This window comes from Galeopterus variegatus, unplaced genomic scaffold, assembly GCF_000696425.1.
Source record: "Galeopterus variegatus unplaced genomic scaffold, G_variegatus-3.0.2 Scaffold2218, whole genome shotgun sequence".
NCBI lineage: Eukaryota > Metazoa > Chordata > Mammalia > Dermoptera > Cynocephalidae > Galeopterus > Galeopterus variegatus.
The window spans coordinates 157,102-168,343 of record NW_007728329.1 but is presented as its reverse complement, the minus strand read 5'-3'; the positions used below and the strand labels follow the sequence as shown (position 1 = coordinate 168,343).

General features: G+C 45.2%; 1 protein-coding gene across 1 annotated transcript in view; it reads left to right on the top strand.

Annotated features, from left to right (window-relative positions):
- STS (steroid sulfatase (microsomal), isozyme S) overlaps window positions 1-11,016 on the top strand; it is a 92,828-nt gene extending 81,812 nt beyond the window's left edge. The window contains exons 9-10 of the mRNA XM_008580952.1: window positions 4,045-4,160; window positions 10,177-11,016. Of these exons, the coding sequence (XP_008579174.1) occupies window positions 4,045-4,160; window positions 10,177-10,550 (490 nt within the window). The 3' untranslated portion in view covers window positions 10,551-11,016. The remainder of the gene's footprint in view (window positions 1-4,044; window positions 4,161-10,176) is intronic.
- The last annotated feature ends 226 nt before the right edge of the window (window positions 11,017-11,242 follow it).

Genomic DNA, 11,242 nt, shown 5'->3' with positions numbered 1-11,242 from the left:
TTGTACTGTAGGCTTCCTTCTTGTGATGATGTGAGATGGTAAAATTACCTACCTGATGAGAGGACGTGACATGAGTGATGTGGGCATTGTGACCTAACATTTAACACTTACGAATTGTTTTTTTCTGGAATTTTCCATTTAATATTTTCGGACTGTGGGTAACTGAATCCGTGGAAAGCAAAACTGTGGAGGAGGGGGAACTACTGTATTAGAAATGTTATGCTTTTGTGAGGAATCACACTCTCCAGGAAGCTACAAAAATTAGTTCAGAGCAACGGGCTCTGGCGGAGACTCACGCTGACCCAGCAGGGCCTCATAAATCCAGCTGTGTTTTCAATTCATTGGTTGGCAACTTTTTTTCCTAGATTAAAAAAAAAAATCTTCATTAAAAAATAGCAACAAAAAGCCATGAGATAATAGAATTCCTTCTAAAGTAATGTGTTCATCTCCGACCCTCAAAAAATTTCCTTCTTTTCAAAATAGAAGATATGTAGTGGTTTAAAATAAAAACATTACTGTGGCAAGAAAGGAAAAATACGTTGTTTACGATTTAAAATTTTTTATTCAATTAAAGAATTAATTTCACCAAAGAGAAGATTCTAATAACAGCTGCCATGTCTCATGAGTTAACCAGCATAAGAAAGTCTGTACCTAGTTTTCATCATTAAAAATTTTGGTGGGAACTTGTTGGATGTCCTTCTTCCTCCGATCACCAGAAATAGGACCTAAAAGGTCAGAAATAAAATATCGAGGCTGAAGCTGAACTCCTGTGGGATGCAGCATTTGCAAATTTAAGTTCACCGGGTACTTTCCCACACTTCAGCTTACCTTACCAAGGACATAATCTCACCCTACCATCACTTTGGCAATTAAGAAAAGCATATATATGCAAACCATTTCAAGGACATATTTTAAGTCTTAGGATTTCTTTTTTTAATACCTCAACCCAATGCAGCATCCCACAAGCTTTTGACCTTTCAGGCTTTCATCCATTAATTCTTTTGCACACCTGCAGATCCCAGTAGTGAGGTGAAGCGTGTGTATGCGTCACTGCAGCAGCGTGGGAGGGTGGTGTTTTGAGGTGGACATGCGTTGGCCAGCAGGAGGAATGATTTAGGAGACTGGGGAAGGTTTTCCTGAATTTGCAAAATCTCTACTTAATTTATTTTATATCATAACCACCTGCAGACTCATCCGGGACAGGCTTAACTTCCCCGACTATTCATTTCCTTTAATGGGAAAAACAAAACAAAACAAAAACAACTCATAAATAGATTTTGTTTCCTCCAATGTAGTCTATTAAACATATTTTTTTCATACGGAACTTCATATTGCATTACGGACAGTCTTAGACAGTGTTTGAGATAGACATGCACTTTTCGACTAACTTTTCATATGTCTGATCTAAGATGAGATTAATACCATGGGTGAATATAAGTTACTCTTGTCAATTTGCCACAATGCAAACTCACTTCCTTATAAAGACAAAATAAACCAAAATTGAATTATCTTTCTTGAATACCAAACGCATTTTTTTAATTTTTAAAAAATGTGTTTTTCACATTCTTCAATCTTAGGTCAGCAACCAGCTTATTCCACGCTCTTGACCACAGGCCATTTCTGATCTTTTCTTCTTATGGTCTCAGTCCTGCCATTTCATTGATTTTCTGCAGCATTCTGCACGTCTCTGTGCTTTGGCTTCAGTGTGGCGGTGTCATGGTTTTCCCTCATCTTATGGCATGTCTCTCCCTTGCTCCTGATCTACTTTCTTCAGCTGCCAGACCTAGCATTTTCTACAGAGACGTTTAGTTCTAACCGAGGCGTGTAAGGATCAACAATTATTTGTCTTCTCCTTTCCTTTGTATCTTCTGAACAAAAGTGTTTCCTAGGTGGTTGTAGACTTTTCCCTCTGTTGAACTCTTATACTTGACATGTGTCATATTTTCGATGTGACCCTTCTCTATTTTCTGGAGACATTTGATGATAACAATCCCTTGCATTTCTGGCATCCTTCCCGCCGTCCAGATACTCTGCTAAGTGTTTCCTTCTACGTCGCATTTCATCCTCCTAATTAAAAGCATCAGATTTGGCTGCAAGTAGCAGACAACTAAAAAGGAACAGTAGCCAACCTGAGAGAGAAGTTTGTATCCCCATCTCCTGAGTGACTGAGTGACGTCTGGAGCTGGATGGTCCACAAAGTCTCCGGGATGCGGAATCCTCCAAACTCTCTCTCCACACCTGTGCAAGGTGGCAGCTTCACCTTTGTGATGAAATGATGCTGGCATCCACCCTAAGAGCACCATGCAGGTGGGTTGGGTAGAGATGACGAGGAGACAGGGCATATCTTCCCAAGGAGGATATCTGAACTCTCTCAGTTAAATCCCAAAGTCCAGAAGCTGGTCCCCTGTGCACAACTAGCTTCCAGGGAGGCTGAGAAGTGGAGCCTTTTTCATGGGTGTCCATGCACCCAGGTGAACGCTCGAAGACTCTGGAAGACCAGGAGACCAGCGGGCAGTCTCTCCCAGAGTCATTTCTCCCATTGATAGACGGGGAGACAGCAGTGTCGAAAGTCACGTCATTGACATGCAGTGACAGAGTAGAAGGCAAAGCTGGGATTCGCAACCAACAGCATCTGCTTTCAGTCTGTCCCCCATTAACTGGAACATCTTCACCTAAGATGATACATCCTTTTACACATGATGACAAGACGGTTCCTTCACGTAACCATGTGTCTCGGCATCTCCGTGGACTGTTCCCGGAATTTGCCTGTGGCCTCTCGGCCCCTAAGTGTGGCCGTCGTTGGGGTTGGCAGCTCCAGTCTTCCCTCCCCAGGCTCTGTCCCTGACCTGCAGCCTCTCAGCTGACCCCACGTCCACCCTCATGGCTCTTCATGGACAGTCTTTCTGGAGGCACAGGGACTATGCTCGCCATGTGAATTCCTGAAGACCGCCCGTTTTTGGACAAGAGATGCCAGGGCTGCAAATGTACTTCCCCCTCTCTGACTTCCTTCCCCACACATCTGCCATTCCCAGATGCCGTTCCCCAGCACCTTCGGACACCTGTGTGTCCTCGTGCTGGAGGCTGTGCGGAGCTCCTGCAGATTTGGGCAGGATGCTCTGGATGGCTCCCGAGGACAGAAAGTTGAAAGTCCAAGGCTTCCTGTCAGAGACATGGTGGCTTTTTTCCTATCTTTCAGTCCCTTCCTGCTAACCTCCATCAGCTCTTCCATTTTTAAAATTTACCCAACACATGTTTATCAGCCGTGTGTCATACGTAAGGCACTAAGTACCACCCATCTACGATGCGGGAGATCCAGTTGTTGAAAGAGAAGTGGAGACCACAGACAGTGAGAGACCTCAAGGTCTGGGCGAGTGGTGAACACTGGGGAGAGGCACAGAGGAAAACTGGTGACTTCCAGCTGGGAATTGGGACAGGCTGGTGCAGGAGCAAACGTGGCAGGGCTTTGAAGGGTGGGTAGGAGTTCAATATTCAGAGGCAAGGAAGGGAAGGACGGAGTCTAGTATACATCGCACACACCCCTTCTGTAACAGTTTCTGTATTTCTATCCTCCAATATGCAAAAGCTGAGGCATAGAGGGAGTATTTTGTCCGAGGAAACTCAAGCATCAGTTGGGGGACCTGGGATTGCTCTCAAACCTGCCCAGCTCTGAAGCAGGTGCTCTTGGCCCCTGAACCACTTTCTCTTCCTTCTCGCTGTTTTTGTATTGTGAGTTCCACTGCAGCCCCCTGCACGGAGCAGCAGAACTTGATCTATACAATGCATCAGCCCAGTGCCAACTAGTTACAGGTCTGGGCTTCAGAGAACAGGTGGGAATGAGCCTCGGGGTCAGAAAGAGGGCCCGTGCCCACGGTGCTTTGGGATCATTTGTGCATACTGAGTTAAAAGACACAGGTGATCTGTGGTGGCTCCAGGTGGGGACTCACTTGTAAGATCTTTGGGACTCAGCCAAAGATTTGGGATGTTGGTGTGGGTGGCTGGCTGAGGATATAGGAACCTATTGAATGATCTTTATGTGTATTGCAGGACTAAGGAGGTCACCATGGGCCTGGGACCACAGGATGGATTTTCTGACATCTCTTCAGTACATGATTTCAGTGTTTCTGTAAACTTACTGAGGGACAAGCCTCGGTCCCTAGGCTGTGGGTCCTTCACAATGGAAAAATAAGACTGTATTCAAAGTGCTTCTTGAAGTGCTTTAAGATGGCAATATATTGAGAAACACTGCCAAGACTGAAGCCCAAAATATCTGTGTATGGCTTACAGGATATACACACGTAATCCTACGAGCATGCAAAACAAGTCTTGCCAAGGCTAGCGGTTGAACAGCATTCATCAAGGGAAGTCTAAATCTGAGCGATACATTAAGAGCCAATGTGTTAAAGGCATTTAAATTTAGTTTTCCATACTCTTTAGGAATCCTTAGCAGGGAAACAAAATGTCTTAAGACGTGGATTACAGTAGCAACAGATTTAAAAGCAGATGGAAACCCATGTGTTTTGTGCTTAGATTTCCTGCAGCTTTATGTCCCCAGTTAACTCACATGTAGACCTTACAGTGTGCACTCTTCTGAGAGCTTTGCATAGGGGGACAGATTTTTAATCCTCTAAGCAACACCACTAGGCAGGAACTATTATCCTCATTTAACAGAGGAGCAGACTGAGACACAGAGAAGCCAGGGTCGTGCCTAGAAATTGCAGAGCTGGGACTTGGACCTAAACTGTTGATACTCAGATTTACAGACTCCCCTTAACCGAGGCAGCGGAGGACCGAGCCCTACCCTCTGGCCAGTGTTCTCTCTCTCTGTCTCTCCTGAAATTTCAGGGGCTCAGCCCAGTGAAGGTTGATTCTTATTCCTTNTCTCTCTGTCTCTCCTGAAATTTCAGGGGCTCAGCCCAGTGAAGGTTGATTCTTATTCCTTCTGTACAATGGTCGGTTCCTGTAGACATTTGGGGCCAGATCCTTCTCTGTTGTGGAGGCTGCCCTGTGCACTCTCAGAGGCTTAGCAGCATCCCTGGGCTCTCCCTTCTAGGTACCAGGAGCACCTCTGTCCCACTCCAGCAGTGACAACCAAATTTATCTCCCAACAAAAGCAGATGGAAACCCATGTGTTTTGTGCTTAGATTTCCTGCAGCTTTATGTCCCCAGTTAACTCACATGTAGACCTTACAGTGTGCACTCTTCTGAGAGCTTTGCATAGGGGGACAGATTTTTAATCCTCTAAGCAACACCACTAGGCAGGAACTATTATCCTCATTTAACAGAGGAGCAGACTGAGACACAGAGAAGCCAGGGTCGTGCCTAGAAATTGCAGAGCTGGGACTTGGACCTAAACTGTTGATACTCAGATTTACAGACTCCCCTTAACCGAGGCAGCGGAGGACCGAGCCCTACCCTCTGGCCAGTGTTCTCTCTCTCTGTCTCTCCTGAAATTTCAGGGGCTCAGCCCAGTGAAGGTTGATTCTTATTCCTTATGTACAATGGTCGGTTCCTGTAGACATTTGGAGCCAGATCCTTCTCTGTTGTGGAGGCTGCCCTGTGCACTCTCAGAGGCTTAGCAGCATCCCTGGACTCTCCCTTCTAGGTACCAGGAGCACCTCTGTCCCACTCCAGCAGTGACAACCAAATTTATCTCCCAATGTGGCCAAATGTCCCCTGGTTGAAACCACTGCTGGGCATCCAGTACCTGCCAATAGTATGGAGGTGGGGGTCAAGGAGGAGGGGCTCAGCCATCCCAAGTCACTCAGGGACACTAACAGAGGGCCCCATCCTCCAGAACGTGGCCAGCAGAAGAGACGGCTCTTCTGTGCTTTGGTCTGGAAAAGACGTATCACGTTCTGCTCACATTTGTGAGGTGGGGGTCAAGGAGGAGGGGCTCAGCCATCCCAAGTCACTCAGGGACACTAACAGAGGCCCCATCCTCCAGAACGTGGCCAGCAGAAGAGACGGCTCTTCTGTGCTTTGGTCTGGAAAAGACGCATCACGTTCTGCTCACATTTGGACAGAACTGGCCACGCTGCCTCCCCTCAGTGCAAGGAAGCTGGATAATGTGCCAGAGCAAGTGGATTACACAGGGGTTCCTTGTCTCCAGGAAAGAGGAGCAATCTTCTTTCCATGGCATCCAAGTTCTAGGTTGGGGGCACCTTCCTTTAGACACCCTGAGCTAGCAATGGGCCAAGTTGGTGCAGTAGCTTCGCGGGATGTTTCTGATCTTCCCTGGGGTGCGATGTCGGTGCTTGTGCAAGACGAGCCTTCTGAGTCTGACTTTGTTTCCTCTCACACGATGGCCCTAAGACTTCTGCAAGGCAGATGGTTGGAGGTTCAGAGGGGCAAGGGAGGGGAGTGTCCTGGGGTCTGGATCCCCTGAGCTCCATAGTGCTGTGTTGCAAGTGCTGCCAAATATGATGTTCTGGTGCCACGTGAGACTCCTGTGTCGCCACAGGTGGCCAGAAGCACTTGGGAAACTCAGGATAACAACAAAGTGATGTTCTGAGGATGCTGTTCTGGGGATCGTTGGTAGAATTTGTAAACAGAGGGTAGCGTGACACCGAAAGTTCAAGAGGAAGCGTGCACGGGATACTAATATTGATTTTTAAAGTTTTAGAATATAGCTATAGTTCAGGTTTGAAGAATCAGCCCCCTTCTTTTCAGGAAAGCAGCGGTGTTGCCAGATGAGCGTGGCAGCCTCTTTCTCCATTTTGGGGGACCACGTGTGCCCACTTGGGGGGTTCCTCTTCAACCGATCTTAGGACTCCAACTTCCCGTACCCTGAAGTAATGAAAATCCCAACAGCTCTAACTGTTCCAGGATCAGAAGCCGCTCAGATCCCCAGGGAATCCCAAAATCCTCTTTGGGTAGCTCATCCCGTAGCTTATCCTAGTGTTAGTTAAGTAGATGTCCTCGAATCCTATGTGTAGAAGGCCGAGTTAGCATTCTGCTGAGGCATCAAGCTTTTCTCACCTAAATTCTGTTTGCCTTTTTGTCATACGACTGTGAACTTTCTTCTCTCGTGAATCGAGTCACATTTTTCAGTGGTGATTTTACGTAAAAATATGTTTCCCCAGATGGGTGGGAATTTCCAAAGCATTGTGCTCTACTGTAGTGACATAGCAGTCCTCCAGATATACTGTGTCACTGACATCTTTCACCATGAATTGTGACAGCTGTCTTAACTTTCGGGAGCATTTCTTAAGCCTTAGAATTATTGTCCTCATCGCCACTTAGAATATGAGTCGTTCAAAAAGTGCATTGAAAAATTGAATTGAAAGGTAATGTGAATCTTTCCATGAACTTTCAGAAGACCCCTCGTACTTAAAAAACAAAAACAAAAAAATCTATCCACCTTAATTTCTCTGCGTTCCATACATAAAATTTAAAAATTTCTTCCCGCATCGTTGGATCTTGGTTATTTTATAAGTGAGTCTAAGTTCCTGTTACAGAGCTGAGAAACAAACAGTTGTTTTTCTTTTGAGTTCTCTCCATCAACAAGTACACAGGATTTTTAAAAATAGTGGAAAAACATTCTTAAAAAAATCCAACATTTTTCTGGTGCGTGGAGAAATCTGTAACTTATGAAACTAATTTTGGAATACGGGACTAACTGTACCTATTAAGAATGTAAAGTGACAGCAGGTGCCTTCTGTGTTATCAAATGACTGGGATTTTCTCTTCACCTTTGAAATGACACCTTTCGATTGCTGGGTTCCTAACAAATAACAGAACGATGTCCTGAAGGAAGGCTTCGTGTCTCGTGAGCTTATGTACCATGAAACATGGTTCTTTTTCTCGTTTGAGCAAACTCAAAGAGGTCCAGAGAAACAGTAGAGAGACCAAACTATCAATCTTTTAATAAAAAGTTTTAAAAAATTCAGATTACAAGATAAAAAGGCAAATGATCTTAGTGCATCCTAAATAATTCTTCAGAAAATGAATTTTGCATGCTGCAGTTGCACAAACCACCGAGCCACACCACCACCACTCCTGGGTGGTGCCTGCGGCCTATTGACTGGGCCTCATATTGATTGTCCAGTCCAGTCACGTCTGGGAAACAGCACGCCACGGCAGCAGTAACACAAACCCAGAGAGCGGCTTTCAAGAGCAAGTGAAAAATATAGGCCCCTCTCATGCATCTGTTCCAGGAGCCTGCACTCTCTTGGGGTTTTCAACACACCGACACTTGACTGGAATGTCAAGTTCAAAACGCCCTCCAGATTTGCAGCGTTTGGGGCGGGAATGAGAGGGGCTTCCTGGCTCACTTGTCTCCATAACGGTTTCCTCTCGGCTGACCCTGGCGACAGATGCTAAGTGGCTGCAGACGGCGGGCTCTGTTAGCACGTCGCTGCTGAAAGGCTTCTAAAGGAAACCTCTCGTACCCAGGAAGAAAGCGGGATGTGAAGAACCGATAAAGAATCTGAAGGTTATTCACTGCCTTTTGAAACTCAGCTGGAGATGGTTAACCAAGTCCCGAAATTCCTCCTGCAGCCTAGCGCGTCTGCACGTCAGCTTGACCTTATCTTTCAAAGGCAGGTGCACTGAGCTCGTGTGAAGTAAGACACATGTCATATCCTGCTTCTCCCAGAATCCGCTACGCCACTGATGGCAGGCATCTCATTATGAATCCTCCTTAATATATTCATCCATCACATATTCACCTTGTTTGCACTATATTTCTCAGCTTCTTAAAAACACAAACACACACACACGCTCACTCACACAGAGGCTGACTTTTCCCATGAATAGGTTAGTCTGAAGTCAGGGGCTATTGGGGAACAGTGCAGACACCAGTGACTATATTAAATTGATTCCATTAATTAATTTTGTATTTTTGCCAGTTGATCACAAAATACCTACAATTAAAGAAGCCTCTACTGCCATGATTCATGCAAATTAACAGAGCGACTTGAGTCAGTGTGTCGTGCTTCCTAATGGGAATGTCTTACGTTTTATGTGAAAAGCTATAAGGATTGTGTGGAAAATGTTATTCACATTCCGCACCTAATTCTAGTCGGTTTGTGCATTTAAATTCTCTGTTTTTCATACCCAGGAAACATATTTAGTCCTCCGTCACCTCCTCAGAAAGTCGTAACACTGTCCAATAAACAGGGAATACATCAGTCATTGCATAATTATTCGTTTGTTTGTAAATCAGTTTTTCCTAGAAATTTTAGTATTGAATGAAATGTGGAACATACATTATAAAAACTAACCATCTTACTCTGATGTCAATGCATTCACCTAATTTGGGATCTTTAAAAGCTTTATTAAGATGTCATTTGCAAGCACTGAAATTCCAATCCGAAGACTTTGGGTGAGTTTACAGAGGTGTGCAACCCTAGTCACAATCTAATTTTAGAATTTTCTTAGCTCCAGAAAGATCATCTCTGTGACCCCTTTGCAGCCCCTCCCCACCCCCGCTCCTAGCCTCGTTTAAATTTCGGTTTGATATTTTTGGACATTCCCCAAAGTGAGGTCCTATCGTGTCTGCGATTGTTCTGGTGGCTGTCGGTGGGAGTGCATCCATGTGTGGCTTTGTAATCTCTTTTGCACATGCTAACATTGTGCCTTCCATGGTTCTACAAGTTATTTGCAACAAAAATACAGGTTGCACGTTTAAAAAGTTGAAGTTGGAGGGCGAGAGATGGTAGTGCCAGGTGCATAGAATATGCTAGTCAATATTCATTTGCAGAGAATGGCTGCTGTCCATTTCCAAGCTATAAAGTTTATTAAACTTAAATGACAGTCCTGTGTGAGTTCTGTGCTCAAACAATTGATAGGCTTTCTGCTTTCTTGCCAGTGCAGTGTTGCCTAATAAATTGAGGACTGGGAAAAGGGACCGGGGAAAGAGATTTCCTGGATGAAAGGAAAGTGCCATGGTCTTAATATGTCTAACTTGACATCCTAGCAGCCATTGCTATATCCATTTCATCTTATTCCTTTACAGTTTTTTGGCTGTTAAATAGTTATGCATCATTTCTTATCCTGGAGCGCTCATCTTTTGGGGCCTTAGGTGTGAGGACTGTATACATGTCATCCAGTATTGAATGATAAGTCTCCAGCTCTTCAAGCACAGGACGGCATTGTTTCTGTGTCATTTTCTCGTTTCTAATCAATATAAGGACGCTTTGCACCTAACGCCCTTTCTGTCCTTGTAAACTGCAGGCACGTCCATCTGGAAAGCTTTCTTCTTCACGCCGAAGTTCACCCCTGAGGGCGCCAATGGGTGCTTTTCCACGCACGTGTGCTTCTGTTTTGGGGATTTTATCACCCACCACAACCCACCTTTACTCTTTGATATTTCTAAAGATCCGAGGGAGAGAAACCCATTAACTCCAACAACTGAGTCCCAGTTCCATGCCATCCTTCAGGTCATGCAGGAAGCCGCAGACAACCACTCCAAGACCCTGCCAGAGGTCCCCAACCAGCTGTCCCTGGAGAATGTGCTCTGGAAGCCCTGGCTTCAGCTCTGCTGTCCGACCTCTGGCCTGTCTTGCCAATGTGACAGAGAAAAACAGGACGGAAGAGAGAGCCGGTAACTGTTAGCCCTACTGTCCGCGGCCAAGTCTGCTTTCTTCATCACCAGCACACGTCCTGGAGTGGCACTGGCCCAAAGGGACCCCGTCCCAGCCTTGAAATTGGACCAATTCTCTATTTTATCACCTAAAGGCTTGAGCAAGAGCTCAACAGTTTCTCCACTTGGGGTGGGGTGGGGGGTAAGGTTTGCAGTGTACAGAGAGGTCTCTCGTCGCCAAAGTTTCTAGACTCATGTAAGTGGAACGGAGGATGGGATTGCATGAGTGTCCCCAACGCCAGTGCAGACAGATAAAAAGAAAGTGTAAAGGGTGACGTTAATTCATTCCTTGGCAAATGTGAGGCTACGATCAAGGGTGTCATTTACTCCACCATCTGAAGTTATGCAAGGACCACCTCACTTCGGAGCATAGCAATATAGAACGCCATCAACTTTAAAGAGTTTAATAAATCTTAACATGTGCAATGTCACAGTGAATGAAGGACCATCTTCTTTACCAGTAACAGATGATGGTAAGGTTCAGGTTGATTATTGCAAGGCAAGTCATTATTGCTGGTGTTAGTTAGAACACATGTTACATCCTATTCACTATACATGAGGGTACTTCAAAAAGTTTGTGGAAAGATTCGTATTATTTTTCAATTCTATTTTTCCACAAACTTTTTGACGAACCCTCGTGTGTACGTATATATATGC